Source organism: Tripterygium wilfordii, chromosome 3 (assembly GCF_013401445.1).
Source record: "Tripterygium wilfordii isolate XIE 37 chromosome 3, ASM1340144v1, whole genome shotgun sequence".
NCBI lineage: Eukaryota > Viridiplantae > Streptophyta > Magnoliopsida > Celastrales > Celastraceae > Tripterygium > Tripterygium wilfordii.
Window position 1 is genome coordinate 11,021,925 of NC_052234.1, and position 18,767 is coordinate 11,040,691.

Consider the following 18,767-nt stretch of genomic DNA (forward strand, 5'->3'; position numbering starts at 1 on the left):
ATATGTGTCCCATGATTTAAGATAAAACATTTACGTCTATCTTAACATTTGAGATAACTAGAGTCAAAACAAAATACATTGGGATCCTTAAAGTACGTACGGAAGTGTACACACACATGAATATACATATATGTTGAAGCACCGACTACCGAAGCAGCATCAGAATTTGACCTACTATTCCATTCAATACAACCGGCATCTAATTTCAATATGACAACGTCAGGCGGGTCCCCCTCTTATTATTTCTTAGAATAAAAAAAAACAGAACCACATTTTACTCGAGTTATATAGACTTCTCCGAGTAGAAAGTGGATACTGCCGTGCTGTTAAATAAACAAATTATATGACTAATTTTATGCATTTTCGTGGAATATTTGTGTTCTTATCTACTGTTCATGATCCTGCCACTCGTTTTTCCTTTGTAAATTTTCGGGAGTAGAAGAAGAGATGCGATTTTTCTATCTTGACTTGGATTGAAATTAATATAATATTGTTTCACGGTTGTACAAAAGTTGGTACAATGTGATTGTCATTGCATTGAAAATTTGACAGCTAATTTATTCACGAGTAATGTTAAACACCACGAAAGATGTGAGAATTCATTCCTTATAAAAATATAAGTAATAGGGATCCTGGTCATTCCAATGACATGTTATTCTCTGTTTCAATCACCAATTTTCGTAGGCCCTTATAGTTACATCAATCAAGGGACAATATGAATTATTATGATCCCATTTATTAAGATCTCTAACAATACATTTGTCTAGTCCAAGCGAGTAGGACTTCAACTTATGGACTTCTCCCCTTAGTAGTTGGATTAAAGAGGAACAAAACCGTGTGGGTTCGACGTATCTTTGAGAATCGAACAACTCAAATCGGACAATATTTCGTTAGTGCATATAAATTTTATGTGATACCATTCACATTGCTTTTTGCTTACTTTGACCCTTGCGAAATTGAAAAGAAAATTCCTAGAAGGGGGAAATGTTGGAGAGAAAAAAACACGTGGTCATGCATCAAAACGCAAAAGATTACAATAATGTGATCATATATACCCTTCATTTCTCATTATATCCATACCATAATTACCGTCCATGTTCAACGAGCTCAACCCCATTCCATGACCACCTAATCACGTAGACGCGGTTCTTTTCTTCTTTTTTTTTTGTCCTCATGCTTCATACTCATTGACCAGACAAACAAAACATGTGTAAACTTCAAACCTAACACCATCTTTGCCAGGAATTTACTACTCTTAACTCTAGCTAGTTAGCTATAGATCATACAATTAGGACAAACAAAACATGTGTAAACTTCAAACCTAACACCATCTTTGCCAGGAAGTTACTACTCTTACTCTAGCTAGTTAGCTATAGATACAATTAGGTTAAAGCTTCAACTTTGGTTGGCCAAACCATAACTGTATGTGTTATAAGTTAGATCGGGGGTGAGCTCATATTACATGAGTGTGACACATGTGGGTTTGTTTGGAATGGAGGAAAGCTTATATTTACTCAAAAGCTTAAGTCAATGAGCTGGGCCTCCCTCATATCTTATAAACCACATATTTTCTTTCTATTTTTCCAATGCAGGACTTTTGTATGGGTTCCAACAGTATGTGTACGTGTGCAACTTAAGTTGGGTGATGACTTAGTAGTGAATCTTCTTGGATTTAAATCGTATGGATTTGGAATATCTTGAGTTAAATTTCCAATGAGAATAATACTCTTGTGACCATGCGTTTGGTTTTTTTTGCCTAAATTACCTTGTCATCATAATGTGAAACTTCTGTACGCGTGGGTCTGATGACACTCGAGTTTAAACCCATAACAAAGTGTTTAAAGAACAAACTTGTAATGTCATTTTTCAGTTAAAAAATAATAACTAGGCAAATATTTTAATAATATTATATAAATTCAATTTTGTTTGGGATTAAAAGGAGAAGTTGGAATTGATGAGAGCAATCACCAATCAGTGTTGGGGAAAAAAAGGATTATCATCAGACATGCCTTTTGAGTATTTGATCTTTAGTTTCAAGTCAACATCGATCATTTCAATGAGAACCACGAAGTAGAGATAAGAGCAATCACAATAATTAATTAATTAATTATTATTACTATTCATTACCACTAATTTAATTATATTCCTATTAATCAGGCCCACAGAGATGACAAGTTTATCTGGCCCACGTAAATTTGGTCAAAACACGAGTTACGAGTTATGACCAGACGATTTTCATTATTCTTTCTTTATAAAATAGACTATTCATGCCCCTCGGGCATGGCTTAACGTGTGTGACTTGTGGGCTTTTTTTTTTAAAAAAAAATAGTGAATATTTTCCAAGTCAACTATTTCTCACACATAAAGTGGGCCTCTTATTTTTTTTTTAAAGAGCTATGATTTTCATTCGAATCGAATCTTTGATACATATATGCCTAATAAGGTCACCTCGCATTGATATGGACGCGTTAACTTGTGTATTGGTCTAAGATTTTTCTTCGTAGTTAGTGTTTTGTTTGAGATCACTTATCAATTGAGTTGGTTTTGATCCTATCAATGACATTGGTTCCATTCTTTACAACTCCCATTTGTCCATACAAAATTCATTTTATTATTTTTAAAATTATGTTATCTGTTCATGTGATCTTATTCAAATTTAATTATATCACCTTTTTTTTTACCCATAACGATTCAGCATACGTTAGATGAGTTCGTTGAATGAATCTTTTCAATTGGGGATTTAAGTTTGATAATTCAAATTACGAAAGATCACTTACAAAATAGATGAGTCCATTGGATAAAGATTATCAGAGAAATATTATTCAGTGCCCTTCAAACATTCGATAAATGACATAAATATCACATCGCGACTCTAACCAGTGGAGCTGTACATTTTACAATAATGCAGAAATCAACGAGGAAGACTTTGAAATTTTTGTCTGGTCTACAGTCTTCATTTTTTATTCTTCTTTCTGCAAAACATGCAATTTCAAACAGACAATTAATCAGCCTCTGCTTTTCCAAATCAAATATTTGTCTCACATAAAAGTGGGGGCGCGTTAGACGTACGTCTTTGTTTCAGATTTTCCTTCTTAATTAGTGTATTGTTTGAGAATTGAGACCACTTATCAATTGAGTTGGTTTTGATCCCGTCAATGGCATGGGGTCCTTTCCTCACACCTACCATTCGACCATGGAAAAATTATTTTTTTAAGGGATGTCTCTAATAGCCAATGAATGACAAGCAAACGAGTTGTTGATTGAACGACAATCGCCTTACATGTAAGAGACAGTCATCTATTAGGTCGTGGGTACGAGTCTACTTCCTCTCAAAACCCATGTTTAAAAAAAAAAAAAAGAATGGAAAATGCTTTTCCATGTGTGGATCTTATTTCAATGAAAACTTGATGAGTCGATCCACCTATATTAATGTGATCTTATTCAATTTAATTGTATAGCCTTTGTTTTTTTGTACCCAGAACAATTGAGCATATGTTATATGAGTTGGTTGGATGAGTCTTTTTAATTGGAAATTTAACTTTGATTATTCAAATTATAAAAATCCAGACCCAGTTTTAAATCAGACAAAACTTTTGTGTTTGGACTCAGATTTCGGACATATAACTTATGTCTAAACTTTGTTTTATTCAAATCGAACAAATTCGGTCATCCAAATTGCACATAGTTTTATGACCCCTAATTTAGAGCACTTGTTAACAACCCATATTTTTAATTGGAAGATTCAAATTACTCTTAAATTTATAAAAATATTTCTTGAAAATGGGGCCTTCCAAAAATCCAAGAGCAATTCAAGCACCCAAAAACAATTACCGGGCTAATAGGAGAGTGTATCAGTTCTAGATTTTCCTTCACTTTCATTGGAGCACAATAATGGGTGCCACCTAAAGAAACGCCTAGGACTAAGCACAGCAGATCATTTTCTCACATGTAGATTGTTTTGTCGCCACGTGATGCACACAGACCTCAGTGCGGACTCGATCTACTACAACCGTTTTTTAAAATTGAATCCGACATTTAACGTCCGTTGCGATGACCATAAGATCTTTTTCCTCTTGTATGGGATGATTGACTCTCTGCAGAGTATACTTCATAGTACAGATAATAATTCCCACCAGCGAGTGTGATCCTATTCTCAACTCTCGCGCGTGATCCTTATTGCCACGTAAAATAAATGCGTGAACTTTACAGGTAGGTTTCCCGGGAAAACTCAATCAGCAGTTCAGCACTCAGCACAGTAGCAGACGATCTCTTATATATTCAGCACCCTCTAGGCCTCTACTCCACTCCAAGCGCATAACAACCACTCTCTACTCTCAATCCCATCCCCAAAGAGGCAAAAACTCTGACCCTATCTACTGGACCTTGTTTGGTTGAAAGCGTCGAGGCGTTACTCTATTCCTCTCCTATAACATGAAGGTCCAAACGCAGCCCTCGCTGAACTTCAACCGCGGCTCAAATTTGCCCCTCCCGTACTGTCGCGATAATGGCAAGATGGGCATTTCCTCCTCCAACCACGGTGCGAGCGATTTTCCGAGCTCCGATTCGTTCATGTTGGACGCTCCGGAAACCAACGGGAAGGATTCTCCGGCGGCCGTTGATCCGGAATGTTGCAGCGCCAAAATGACTCTTGTTCACAACGGAACTGAAGAGTTGCCGTTGATCAACGGCGGAGAAGGGTTGGGCCACACCGGTACCCCGCGTGACATGGACGCGCAGGGAGACCCCTGGAAGTCGGCGGTGAAGCTGCAGAAGGTGTACAAGAGTTACCGCACACGGCGTAGGTTAGCCGATTCTGTGGTGGTAGCTGAAGAGCTATGGTAGGTCAAAAACCTCTGTTTGTCTCAGTGTTTTCATTTTTTCTTATTTATTTGTTTATTAATTCAGTTATATTTGCTTGATATATAATTGACCGAGATCTTGTGGTGTGATATCAGGTGGCAGGCTTTAGACTTTGCTAGACTAAATCACAGTACGATTTCCTTCTTCAATTCGCCGGAGAGTGTGGCCTCCAGGTGGAATCGTGTTGGATGGAATGCTTCCAAGGTAATGGCTCCTCTTTCCTTTTTTTTTCTAATTATTTTTGCTAAATTATCTGGTGTGCGGTTAAAGACATATTCAACTGTTACCAGCTTTCAAAAAATGATTTTTGTTTCACTTTTCTCTCTATTGTTCATAATTATCAATGAGAAGAGAAAGACGACGCTTGATTGATTGGGGTGAGTGATGCATCTGAATATGTTGACAGGTGGGAAAAGGTCTGTCCATTGACGCGAAGGCTCAAAAATTGGCTTTTCAACATTGGATTGAAGCTGTAATGACAGTCTCTTTCCTTTTATTTTCCCTGTGTTTCTTGAGTCATATGAGCAATAGTTTTAACGAACGTAGTCAAACTATGTGAACAGTTAATTACTGTACCCAGAGTTTGCAACTTCCTTTTGATTATTGTGTTTGTGTAATTTTTAATCATTAGATTGATCCACGGCACCGCTATGGGCATAACTTGCATCTCTATTATGAGGAGTGGTGCCAGGCAAATTCTGGGCAGCCATTTTTCTACTGGTGAGTGGATTTGCTTCTGATCTCCTTAATTATTAGCCCTAGTTATTGGTATTGGAGCGAAGGGATTGATAAATTTTATGCCCTGGATGAGTTAATTATGTAGGTGGGTGTTCCTCTTTGCCTGGAACCCCAAGCTATTCACAGCCTGTATGCCTTGTTACCAAGTTGACATATTTAATTTAACGTTCCACAAATTGAAGCATTTGGTTTAAGGTTGCCCAAAATGACACATCAACTTGACAAGAGGCTTCAATTTCCTCTTGTATTGAATTTCTTTTGCAGGCCAACTTTACATTTAAGATGGTAGTATAAAGGCTTGAAAACAAATCCTGTAGAATTTCTGTCACCAGGGCTTCTAAGAATTTATTTTTCTCCTTGGAACATTCTAAAGCATCAAAAGTTAGAAAGTTACAGGCTCATTGCACTTGGGAAAATAGCACCAAAATTGGACGGGTGTGGAAAAAGATACTAAAGAAATATTCATACTCACCAAGTCTTACCTCTAAAGTCTAAACCACAACTATATCTCATGCCGTATAGGTATCACCAGTCAGTGTATGTATCTCTACAAAATGTTATGAAGGATTTCAATGATTGCTGGCCAACTGTATAATATTATATGAAGAGCAAAAACAGTAGCTGAATGTAGTATAAAATACGATGAATAAATTTCTTTGGATGATTTTGTTTTCTTAATTTTGTCGTCTTGTTTCTTTTTGATGATGCAAAATTTGTTTGGCTTGCCCATTTGGGGTGGGAAACCAACTCTCCCTGAAAAGTATTTTGCTGCAGGTTGGACATAGGTGATGGCAAAGAACTCAATCTTAAACAATGTTCAATGTCAAAGCTTCGACAACAATGCATCAAGTATCTTGGACCTGTATGTGCTCTCTCTTTCTCTCTCATGTTATTACAATCCTTGTTGCAAAATGTAAAGAATATAGATATACAGTTCTTACGTTCTGGCATGGTGCCTTCTATTCTTTTTTCTTTGTTGTACTTAATGGGAAATCAGCAAGAGAGAGAGAATTATGAATACATATTGGAGGAAGGAAAAGTTGTTCATAAACAATCTGGGAGTCTCCTTGATACTTTCAAGGAAAACCATGGGTGCAAGTGGATATTCGTTATGAGCACTTCCCAAAAATTGTATGCCGGTGAGGTAAGAGCTTAAATATAACATGCAGAAATTCTAGTGCTAATTTCCTGTTAATATTTTTTTTTTTGCCAGTTTGGTTGAAAAATGATAAATTGTTAATGATGTGCCAGAAAAAAAAGGGAAGGTTCCATCATTCTAGCTTTCTGGCAGGAGGATCTACATTGGCGGCTGGAAGGCTAATAGCACAGCATGGGATTCTTAAGGTATTGTTGTTTGGGATTATATATGATTGTTTGCATGAGAAGTTTTGTTATCCTACTAATTTGCTCAGACTAAATTGCGAGTATCCAGACAATTGGTGATGTGGTGATGATGATAGATAGCAGTTTTCTTTATCTACTCTCTTTCTCTCTATTGTGCCTGTGCTCCTAGTGACTACACCTAATGAGATTCGAACTTGGGGAATCTTATCCTTGATTGCTTGCAACTCTGCAGTCTATCTCTGCATATAGTGGACATTACAAACCTACAGATGACAGCCTTGAGATATTTTTATCCTTTCTTGGGGAGAATGGAGTAAACCGTGATGAAGTTGAGGTAACTTTTTTATTCTCCATATATTATACCTTATTGTGACAGTTTAATAAGAAGCTTGGGTAATTGTTAGTGAAGCACTAGCAGACTCATTGGCAATAAAGTTGATTGGTTAAATGGAAAAAAATTGTGGTCTTCTGTATGAGTTTTGAGTTTTGTTTCTCCACGTAATCTTCCACTTTCTCAGGACTGAATGCATCAACGGTCAGATGGAATACATGGCACTTAACATTTCTTGTTTTGTGATGCTATAATTTGTGGTAGAAATGGATCCTAAACGTTTATCTGATGATATGCTAGCATCCATGTTTTCACGTTTCAGATACATAAAGCTAGTGAAGATTCCGACAGCTATCGTGATGATTTCAAATCTAGTAGAAGTGGGACACTGCCTGAACTTTCAGCAATCATGGAGCCTCCTAAACCTGATATTGTCAATGAAGAGAAAAACTTGACTTCAGAACCTTTTGAAGAAGTTAAGCCACCTGAAGCTAAAGGTGAATACAAAAGGACTTTATCTGGTGGTCTTCAGAGCCCAAGAGCAGAGGTGCCAAAGGAAGCAATATTACAAAGAATCAATTCCAAGAAAATAACCAAATCATACCAGTTAGGGCATCAGCTCTCCTTGAAGTGGTCAACAGGAGCTGGCCCAAGAATTGGATGTGTTGCTGACTACCCCTTGGAACTGAGGTTACAGGCCCTGGAATTCGTGAATCTATCTCCAAGAACACCACCCACACCATCAACCTTGAGGAGGATCAATGGTCTTGCATCACCTACCGCGCAGCCCACATCAGACTCTAGTAATGGTAACCCATCTCCAAGAATGCCTCCCACACCTTCAACTTGAACTTACAGGAGGATGGTCTTGCATCACTTACAACACAGCCCACAATGTGTTTGACTAATGGTAATGGGAACACTGGTGATTGAATTTCATGTCTAATCAATTTCCAAGATGGATGCTTAGTGAGATGTAATTATCTGATATGATCTTTTAGTCACTTCACTTGGTAATAATGCTCCTAGCATTATATGAATTGCCTCCACAACAGCAGCTAAATTTCTTTATTGCATTTTACGCTAAATTTTACCATATATGTTTGTGGAGTAGAAAATTCCAGTCCGATAATAATAATAATATTTGCAGCGCTAGCCGGATCTGTAGTGGCATTGTGAGCTGTCTATTTGCCATACTTCTCTATATTGTCAACATAAAGTTTAACCAAGAAAAACTCATCTAAGGAAATTACTACCTTAGCCTACAATGGCCCTACATTAAAAGTCAAACTTTTTGAAAACTTTAAACCAAACACACTCTGCCGGTCTGCCCTTTCCAAAGGGCTGGGTGGCCATTCTTTCTCGCAAAACATGGATGTGAGTTGGGTCTAACCACTCGTAAATTGACACAGTTCATACACCATGTATCCGTGTGTAGCATAGTGTGTTGGATGTTAGTTGCCCTTGCAAACAACTTTATACACCATCTCCCTTCAACACTTTGAGTGAAATGCGACAAAAGGAAGTAAAATACATAGACCAACCCCATTGTCTCCATCCCATAAAAACTACGAGATCACCCCAAGGACGCCTTCGGCTTGTGAAAATTATTGAGGAATCGGAGAAGAAAAAAGAAGACAAAAATTTTTGTGGACAATGCGGAGTGAATACGAGTCGTTCCTTTTGGGCCTGACATTAAGTGGCTTTCCGCTTGTGCAATTCACAGGCAGAGCGGCCTAGGATACCCATCTCAGCCATTCAGCCGAGAGAAGAATACAAAAGGTTTAAGATAAAGGCCCAAACTTCTCATTAATCCGGCCCAATAGACAAGGCACAGTCAATGACTCATTGTCCTACTTGCAGTTTGTCCACAATATTACTGGAAAGGGCCGTTGAAGAAGATGACTCGCCGTGACAGTGGTCAGACAGCTGGGAACTAGTGTCCGTCTATACGCCTGTTATTTTGTTGGTGTACGGAATACTGTAAAACCGGCCACTGTTCCGTTTTATGGCCCTATCTCTTCCACGTGTTCCCCAATCAACTATTCCCTGCAACACCGTCTAGTCTAGAGATCAAAATGTAAGCTGAGCAGTACCAACGGTCCACGTGTACTTCTGTATAACGAGCGAAGTGTCTCCTGCTGTAAACTCCCGCTCGCTCCACCGCATATTCCCCAATCCCCAAACTCGAACTCAACACTTCCCCACCTCTCTCTTCCGCACGTACACCATACCCCACACGTACGAGCTCTCCGACGTGGCAGAAATATAAACGTGGCTTTCATAGATACATGGCCCCCTAAATAGCACAGATGTCGACTCCGTTAGCTGGCACGACAAGTGTCAAATCCTCACAATGTATGGACTATGCTAACCAGTAATACTCGTCAGTCTCATACCCCTCTTTCTCTCCGACTCCCGCACTCCCGGTCTCTGGTTTGGAAATTTTGAAGCACGGACTCGTTTTGTTTTGTTGATTCTCTTGTCGATGAGGTTAGATTTGGAGAGATGTTGTGTATCGAGTTCTTGTTCGTCACCGTGTTCTTCGGCGGAAGAGGAGGCGGTGGGCGTTTCGGCGGATCGGTTGGTGATGAGCGAGTTGGAAGCAGCGGAGGCGTTGGCAGATTTTGCGCATTTAGTTAATCGAGAGAGCGGGGGTGAAAGCGGCGGGCAATGGGGGAGTAAAGGAAAGAGAGTGAGGAAGCGAGTAGCGAGTGAGTCGCCGCCTTGTGACTTGGGTTTAAATCCCATTGACTCGGTTCGATGCTGTTCCGATCTCGGTCAGGTTAGAATGGACAGCGACACTAATTTTACTCTCTTTCTTTTCTTAATTAAATAATTTTTTTTTTTGTACGTCTAAAATATGATTTTTTTTTCCAGCGTTGTTGGGGTCGGCCTTAGATTAGTTTTTCCAATTACATAATATGGTACAAGAATTATGCACAGATGTTTACCCCAAAAAGAGAGAAAGCTTCGTAATTTTTCATAAGATGATAAAGGAAATTGTGCTATAATTAAAAGAGCATAACTCGAAAAAGAAGGTTCAAATCCGTCTCCCCAAAAGCTTTTCTGAGGAGAAAAATAGCATAATTTGATACTAATTAGAGGAATTTTAGTGGAAATGCAATTGCTGCTTTGCTTCTCCCCCTGCCGATGCCAACAGCTGACATCAGAAAAAATGGTGAATTTTTTTTGGTCTCTATGTGATTCATTAGTATCATTACTTAAAATGGGATCCTAGATAAGGTTATTTTGTTATCGAAAAGGGAAAGAAATCAAATGTGTCAAGTGTCAGCATAAATTGAGAACTAGACCTCCATGGTTTTGTGGGTATTTGGGCAAAGGGAAACAATTTTCCCATTCTTGGGATTTTTAATTTTAGAAGGGCAAGAGGATGGGGTGAGACCCAACCCCAGTTTCCCTCCTATTTAATCCTTTATCCATTTCTGAATGAATATAGGCTTTCTTCTTTTGAATTTATCATTATCTATATAACTATACGACTCCGTATTTTTTTCTGAATAATTTATTGTTAAATCATGCGTAAACGGTAAACCTAATTAAAATGGGTGAAGCTCAATACTCTATGTGGTCCTTTTCTAATATGACTCAAAGGCACAACTGGTTACTAAACCTATGCTGCCTTCAATTCATTTCTTTATTCTTTCCAAAATAAGGAGACAAATATAGAGTTTCACTTCCTTATCTTTTTGCTATGGACCACCATCTCTTATTATCCTTTTTTTTGGCTTGTACCGTATTGAGTGCTTTTGTATTTTTTGGCATAAAATCGTTAATCTGAAGCGCCAAATGCAAAAAATTTGTGATATTAAATGGTTGTTTTGTAGTTTGGCATCTTTCTTACATATTATCTTTGTTAGAATTGATTTAGCTTGCACTTTCATTTGTTTTTCTTCTAGCAATGTATTCCGAGGTTTTAGTTTTATCTTAAATGAAAGATTTTCCTTCTTTAAACTGTTTCCCAACAGAAGTGTCACGAGAAATACAGGAGCAGGAGCTATAGAATGTCCTGATCGCGTTTAGTATGCTAATTGAAGTCCCCATGTAATTTCTGTTTTTTATTTCATTTACGTTCCCATCAATCATCACCGAAAAATTAATAACTATACTCACTTTCCCAAACTTTGATTAATGTAGTAGTCTTAACAAAATGAAATTTTTATGGACGGATTTGATAAATATCTTCTTTTTGCAGGACCGAGTAAATCAAGAGCAGCGGGAGAGTCAAACAATATGCAAAAATTTAATGGAGAACACATTGAAGTCCGAGCAATATGAAGAATCACTAAAACCTAGCCTTACGTGTTTCAGAAGTCATGCATCTTATGGTGGCAGCAGAGGAAGACAGCTGTTAACTGAGGTAATGCTTATTCTCTGTAATGTTGTTCTCTGAATATTCATTATATGCTGCTGAAGCTTTCCCAATCAGGACGAAAAGGAAGCACGTCGACTACGTAGGGTATTAGCAAATAGAGAGTCAGCTAGACAGACAATTCGTCGGAGGCAGGTAACTTGTTGGCTTCGTCTTGTGCACATTCTAGCTATTCCAGGTTCTTTTTTTCTAGATAAAATCCAGTTTCTGCTCTAAATGCTCAATCTGGCAGGGTGGCTGTTTCTCTCTAGTTCACGTATATTTGCTCTCTCTTGTCTTTCTGTCAAATGGGCATATCCTAGAAGAATGTTTTGTTCTCATTATATGCAATTCAACTAGTACAGTGCAGATTATTTGAGATAAAATACCAACGGGAAAGAGAAAAAAAAAAAACCGACAATGAAAGATCTTTCTGTGATACCTTGAATGCTTATCTATATTTGACCAGATGCATTTTCTGTGTAAAGCCGTTAACCATGTAGATGTTTTGGACCATTGATCATTCTGTCATCTTATGAGTATCAATATGCTTTTATACAGGCAAGTAATCAAACAAGAAAGGGAATAAAGGGTTTAGTGACAATGTGAACCAGTAAAAACTATGTAACTATGTGTCCACAAGCACCTTGAGTGGCATTTTTTTTTCTGCATTGTCATGGATGTGTGTGTTTTTGTTTCTTTAACCCTCTATATGCTGCTGTTCTGATGAACTTCGTTACTTATTCTATTTTTTATACTTTGTAGTTCTGGTTAGAAAGTATAAAACAATTGTATTGCTAGCAATGCAGGCACGAGCTTTTCAATTTGAAGCAACTGTGGTTATGGCATTTTTTGTGCTTCTTTCCACTCTTCCAAAACAAAGTTATAAATAATTGCAACTCTACCATAGTCAATATAAAGGATAAGAATGACAGAGTCTTTGATAATCAAGTTTAAAATCTGAGTCATAAGATGTTTTAAAATAAATTGGAATGTGTAGTGAACAATGATTTAGCACTTTCTGAAACAAGTTGAAGAAAATCGCTTATCCTCGTAGTAGAATTGATGCAACTTTCTAAGTTGACATCTTGTTGATGCCTTGCACAGTGGTTTAATTTATTGTGTTATATTGCTGTTTTCTATTTCTGTTTTTTAATCTCTGAGGTGCTTGCATTGAAGAAGCCTTTTGTGTTATAGTATCTAAGACATATCTTTTCTCTGGTTTTAGGCTCTATGTGAAGAGTTGACAACTAAAGTAGCTGATCTATCGTGGGAGAATGAAAACCTGATTAAGGTAAGGATTCATTTCCCTTGCTTTTTGCAGCATCCTGCTGCCTGCAATAGAATGACTTTCAGATGCTTAACTTTTTGGTATAAAATAGATTTTTTAGCCTTTTCTGTTATGGAAGTTTTTTTAGCCTTTTTTGATGGTAGCATATTCATTTTTCTGAATCTTGCCAACTGGAAAGGAAAAAGAGTTGGCCTTGAAAGAGTATCAGTATTTGGAAACCACCAACAAGAAATTGAAGGCAAAGGTGAGACATAATTGACAGAGATTAGTTATGTAATCATAGGTAGTATTCAACTTATTTCTCACGTTTCCCATTTTGCAGATGGCTAAGATGGTAAAAGTGGAGTTGGATGAAACTAAAGGAGAGCCAAAGTCAGCCGATGTTCAAATGCCTAAACCTCCAACGACAGAACCGCCATTTCTACTGTATAATCAACATCCATTTCAACCACTCAGTTGGCCTTCCATCCCCCAGTTTTCAAATCCATTCTTGTCACCTAGTGTTGCCCCATCAAACATTCCTCTGCCAGCTATTGAGAAGCTTGGTTCCTCACGACCAGAAAATTCCATGAATCTAAATGGTCCGGGAACTCCTATATACATACTGCCATGTCCTTGGTTCTTCCCAATGCCTGATCATGGAAATGGAGTTCACCCTCAGCCATCATGTGTCTTTAAAAATGTACATGACAAAACTGCTGTGGATAACTGTTGCAGTGCTAGCTCATCTTCTGAAATCATTCTACATGCACAGAACCACCTTTCCTCTTTTCCAATAAAACTGAAATCAGAACCTTCTCACTCAACAAAAGCTAGATTCACTGCGGATCTGAATGAGATCCCACCGGAGTTGCCAGCAGAAGGAGGTGATCAGCACACTGGACCTCAGGCTAACAAAATTATCCTCCCAACTAGAGTGTTAAGTGCTCTAGGACAAACTCTTACTGTTGAACATGAGAATGCAACACACTCACAACAAGTTGCCAGTAGTATTTCTACTAAAGCCACTGATATAGTAAGTTCTTTGACAGAAAACAGTAGAGACCGGGTCAATTACTCGACCAAGAAATTAGCGGACACAGTTGCTGCTGCAGAGGCAAGGAAGAGGAGAAAGGAACTGACGAAACTAAAAAATCTCCATGGGCGTCAATGTCGAATGAATTGCTGAGATTTTAGCTTGCATTTGGGTGATTCTTTGGACACAAAAGGCTTTTGGGGCTTCAGGCTGGCCAGAATGTTGATTTAAAAGCACTGGCTAGGTTGACAATTTGGTCTGAGCCAGGCTTCAAGTTACTAAAGTTTTAAGGTTCTTTTTACCTTTTTTCCTTGTCAGCTGATGTAACTAGAATGAAATTTTGATAGGTCTGCCGTTTTGTCCGTAGCGTCTCTAATAGGACAGGGTTCAAAAGTTTTGATGAGACTGACATTCCCATGAAGCTGCGGTTGTTTATAGTATTCTGTTGTGGGAGATCTGCCAAGGAAATGAGTTATTTTGATGGCCTTCTCAGTTGGAAGGGGTAGTACAAGTGGAGTTAGAGGGAGCTGTACATTTTAGATTATGCTTGAAGTTCATTATTTCCAGTCTCAGATTTCTCTCTTTTTCTCGAACCAATAAGATCAGGCTTGATGCTTTAAAATCATTGTCTATTTGGTAGCTCACTTACAGGGTTGAGTGCTTGGTGATATATTGGTATTGCCTAATAGCTGGTATTTAATCCCTTCTGCAGACTTTCTGCAACTCAAGATCAAATAAAGGGTTGTGGAAGCCATCCCTTTATTCCGAGTTGAACAGTGATCAATATTCTGTTCTAGCAGTTGCTAAGGTAAATGTCAACCTTTGGGGACTAAAGATCTTGGCCCTGTACAAGTGCGAAGATAGTGGAAGGTATTTTCGGTATTCATTTTCACAAGTCTTGATTTGCAAGAACGAACAAAGTGCTAAGTTTAGTACTAAACTGCAAGTCTAAGCTCTATAGAATCTAGAAATTTGAATTATGTTAAACTGAATAAATCTAAAATACTGGCCTGTAGATAACAATGGGGCTCTTAACACTGTGCTTAGAGTCATTCCATTCAAGCATTGCTGACAAAACTTGTGTCGTCTCATCTCGCACTGGATCACCCTTCACAATAACCTTGAAACTTCGCTGTTGGTGCAACCGACGGAATACCATAGTATCTGGCACAACTTTGACTGAGAGTCCCTTGGGCGATGTCACAATTGCCTTGTATATAGAATTTCCATATCCTATTTGAGTCACAGTGCGGTGAAACACGGCTGAAATGCTTGAATTCGGGCTCTGGAGCTGCATGTGCATGGATGGATAATTAAGGCCGTCAGTTCCTTGTGCAGGTTTGAAGCTAGAGCAATCATATTTTTTCTTGCCACCAAGAAGTAACCCAATGGTTGTGCTATTGTAGCCTTCCTTGCAAAGGAAACGTATGTAAGAACTCATGTTATTGTCATAAACAAGGCCAGGATGTATTGCCTGTAACGGATTTATTTGGCCTGATCCTGACCCCAGCTCTGCATCTGCACCTTTGATTCTCATAGGTGTTGCTGTGGTCATGAGCGCAGACTTGATCGCCGAGGGCGACCAGTCAGGGTGGAAGGACTTGACGTAGGCAGCAGCAGCAGCAACGTGAGGGCAAGCCATGGATGTTCCTGATACTATGTTGAATAATGAATATCTGTTGTCACTTGGCAGCCCTGTGATTGTTGTCAGTTTTGAATATGCAGCTAATATGTTCAGTCCTGGTGCAGCAATATCAGGCTGTTCAAAGAGAATTTAATATGAGAACTCAACGAAAATGAAGAAAAAATGAGAGAGAGAGAGAGGGTTTTGCCTTGAGGATGTTGCGGCTGAGTTGTTGAGGTCCTCTAGATGAAAAAGATGCCACAAATGGAGCAGTCATTTTCACAGTTCTTGTTTTGTATATGACAGCCTGAGGGTTCCTGCAATTCCATGTTTTTTCGCAATTAAACTGCGTAGGTACATATAGGTACCAAAGCCACATTTCTATCAATATGTCCACATCAAAATAAGGATATGCGAGATAATTTGATGTTAGAGATGCGATTATGTTGATTCGAGTGCGATGATGGGTGAACTAACATACTTGGTAGAGTTGATGTACTGATCTATTCTTTTCCCATTGTTGATACTGACAGAAGTCCCAGGAATAAGAGGGATGAAGGCAATATCTTCCAACGACTCAGGGACCAATATTGTTCCAGCCCCTCCTAGCTCTTTGATAATAGAATCCTGGCCATTGTTCCCTAGGCAGAACACAATCTTCCCCTTCACTTTGTCCATGCCTAGAGTCCCGTAGTCACAGGCACTGTGATCATGTTAAAACATATTACTTTAGGAACTGAAAATGCAATTCGACTACCAGTACAATAAACAAAGAATTGTCTTGTTGGTTGGTGATTAATTTAGGTTCACATGCATTTAAATACAATCTAATTACTCAAAGTCGTTTCACAGACAATAAAAAAAGAGTGATGAACTTGGACAATTTGATGTTCATACCTGGCATTTCCATAGCTATCTCCACTCATGTTGGATGCACGAACTCCATCTGTAAGAGGGTACATCTGCTTCTTTGGTGTAAATGTATTAACAGAAATCCCCTGCAAACACATAAAATTCGAAAAAGGGAAAGGACGTAGAATTCAGCTTTGTGTAATAAAGTGTTTCCGCAGCCTAAACTCAAATTTGGCATTGTTTATTTTTCTTATTTTCACAGTCTTTTTTTGTTTAAAAAGCAATTCAAGATAAACGACATCAAACTCAACACAACAGAAACAGGACTTACAGAGAAGTTTTTGCCATTGTGCAGCTTGACAGGTGACTCAAACTTCCTGTCAATGCTGCTAGCAGCAACAGTCAAGATCCATGGTGCAACATTTTGAACTGTGAATGTGGAAGGTCCTTCATTCCCTCCTGAGCAAGAAGTCAATATGCCCTTCTTCATTGCATGAAATGATCCAATGGCAATTGGGTCTTGAAAAAAACTCCTTGAAGTCCCTCCAATTGATACTGATATCAAGTCCACCCCATCAGCGATGGCATCGTCAAAACCGGCTAGCAAATCTACGTCAGAGCAGCCAGTTCCCCAGCATACTTTGTACATAGCAATCCGCGCAGATGGTACACCCCCACGAGCAGTGCCTTTTCCTACTCCATAAACGTTTGCACCCTTGACAGGCACACCGGCAATAGTGGAGGCTGTGTGGGTTCCGTGGCCATCCTCATCAGCCGGAGTAGGATCCTCAGCTGGCATTGTATTGTCTAGATTGAAGTACTTTGCTCCAATGACTTTGCTGCCCAAGTTAAGAATTCTCTTAAACATTAACATACACAATACAGTAAACTATATTCATGAATTTCAGACTTTCAGTGATACTCCAGTTGCAATCACCTTGGAAAACAAAATTATTTCTCTAATAACATAATATTAATGTTTCATTTGGAAAATGAGAAAGAGAATGTACTTGTTGCAGCCCGTAAAATTGCCACCCTTTTGACATTTGCCCTTCCATCTCGCCGGGGCGGGTCCATATCCTTCTCCATTGAAGCTGGGAGATTCCATGTATATTCCTATACAAAATATGATTAATGAAATATTTAAGATTGAGAAAGAGTTTCACTTTTCACTGTTACTCAATATCGTTGAAAAAGACAAACAAAGAAAACAATTTCCCTACCAGTATCCAAGACGCCCACAATGATATTGCTCTCAAGCTTATAATTTCTCTTCAATGTCTCTGTCATTCCCAGAAAATCCCATGATCTTGTGGTGTGAAGCTTGCGCTGAGTGCTCTTAAACACTGATATAACACCATCTTCATCTGCAAAATCAAATCCAGATTATTAATCTCAATAATACTGAAGTAAACTTTCAAAGAATCTATTAGTCCTGCAATTGAAGCTATGCATACCTGATAGTCTCTTAGCTTCATGGGGCAGCAGCCGTGCAGCGAACCCATTAAAGCTCTTCACATAACTATATATTCTGGATTTTCTGGCAACATTCTCCCTGAAATTTAAACAATATATATAAACTAACATCAGAATTGATTTGCTCATAAAATTGATAATTTTGATTAATCGAAAATATCAAATTGAAATCAAATAAAAGATAAGAGGTACTTACTCTCCGATTGCTGACAATAGCAGATTGTGGTGTTGATCCACGGCAGAAATATGAGCTTCCGGGCTTTCTCCCATATATACAATGTAAGGCTGAAGTTATGATCATTATAAATCAGAATAAACCCGTCCATTAGTTCACCAATTCCCATTACTAAGCTCGATTACATTGTTCATGGAGATTCCGAAAACCTACTACATTATTCAGTTATACGAGATTATTTTTGTTGAAAGAATCATCAAAATACTAAAACTATTGAGAAAATCAGTGAATTTTCGGATCGAACAACACCGTCGTCGCTGCGATTCAATACCCTCGACTGACCCAGCGATTCCGTGACGTTAACGGGTCCACCGCTCAGAGAATGGGCCAGGCCATATAATAGGAAAATGGGCCCCGGCCTTATGTGTGATTGTGTGGGCCGGTTAAGTAGGCCTTCAAATAAACCCTAGCGCACACGACATAATTACTCCCAAGGAAGGCCTCTCCAGCATGCATGCATGCATGAAGCATGATTAGTGAGTGCATGACTACAGAAAATAATGGATTTAGGTTCTCTTTGTATCTTACTTAAAAATAGGGTCGGTTTGATTTGTTTTCTGTTTTTTTTTTAATTTTCTGAAAAACATCTTTTATTCACTTCTGTTTTCAAGTGATTTTACGTTTTCATT

General features: G+C 38.5%; 3 protein-coding genes across 3 annotated transcripts; 2 read left to right on the forward strand and 1 right to left on the reverse strand.

Annotated features, from left to right (window-relative positions):
* The first annotated feature begins 4,236 nt into the window (after positions 1 to 4,236).
* Positions 4,237 to 8,428, forward strand: LOC119991114 (IQ domain-containing protein IQM3-like). The gene is made up of 9 exons (XM_038837331.1): positions 4,237 to 4,838; positions 4,956 to 5,064; positions 5,267 to 5,332; positions 5,492 to 5,580; positions 6,373 to 6,460; positions 6,596 to 6,742; positions 6,850 to 6,942; positions 7,175 to 7,276; positions 7,596 to 8,428. Exons 1-9 carry the CDS (start codon positions 4,432 to 4,434, stop codon positions 8,121 to 8,123), a joined length of 1,629 nt encoding a protein of 542 aa, XP_038693259.1. The 5' UTR covers positions 4,237 to 4,431; the 3' UTR covers positions 8,124 to 8,428.
* A 1,154-nt stretch (positions 8,429 to 9,582) lies between these two features.
* On the forward strand, positions 9,583 to 14,535 carry LOC119991122. The gene is made up of 6 exons (XM_038837346.1): positions 9,583 to 10,058; positions 11,490 to 11,654; positions 11,724 to 11,801; positions 12,874 to 12,939; positions 13,115 to 13,180; positions 13,259 to 14,535. Exons 1-6 carry the CDS (start codon positions 9,762 to 9,764, stop codon positions 14,102 to 14,104), a joined length of 1,518 nt encoding a protein of 505 aa, XP_038693274.1. The 5' UTR covers positions 9,583 to 9,761; the 3' UTR covers positions 14,105 to 14,535.
* A 159-nt stretch (positions 14,536 to 14,694) lies between these two features.
* On the reverse strand, positions 14,695 to 18,414 carry LOC119991106 (subtilisin-like protease SBT4.15). The gene is made up of 9 exons (XM_038837318.1): positions 18,100 to 18,414; positions 17,885 to 17,982; positions 17,651 to 17,794; positions 17,438 to 17,543; positions 16,759 to 17,266; positions 16,473 to 16,573; positions 16,057 to 16,278; positions 15,784 to 15,892; positions 14,695 to 15,710 (listed from the first exon to the last, which is right to left on the reverse strand). The coding sequence occupies exons 1-9, from the start codon at positions 18,171 to 18,173 to the stop codon at positions 14,949 to 14,951; spliced, it is 2,124 nt and encodes a 707-aa protein (XP_038693246.1). The 5' UTR covers positions 18,174 to 18,414; the 3' UTR covers positions 14,695 to 14,948.
* Positions 18,415 to 18,767: the final 353 nt, after the last annotated feature.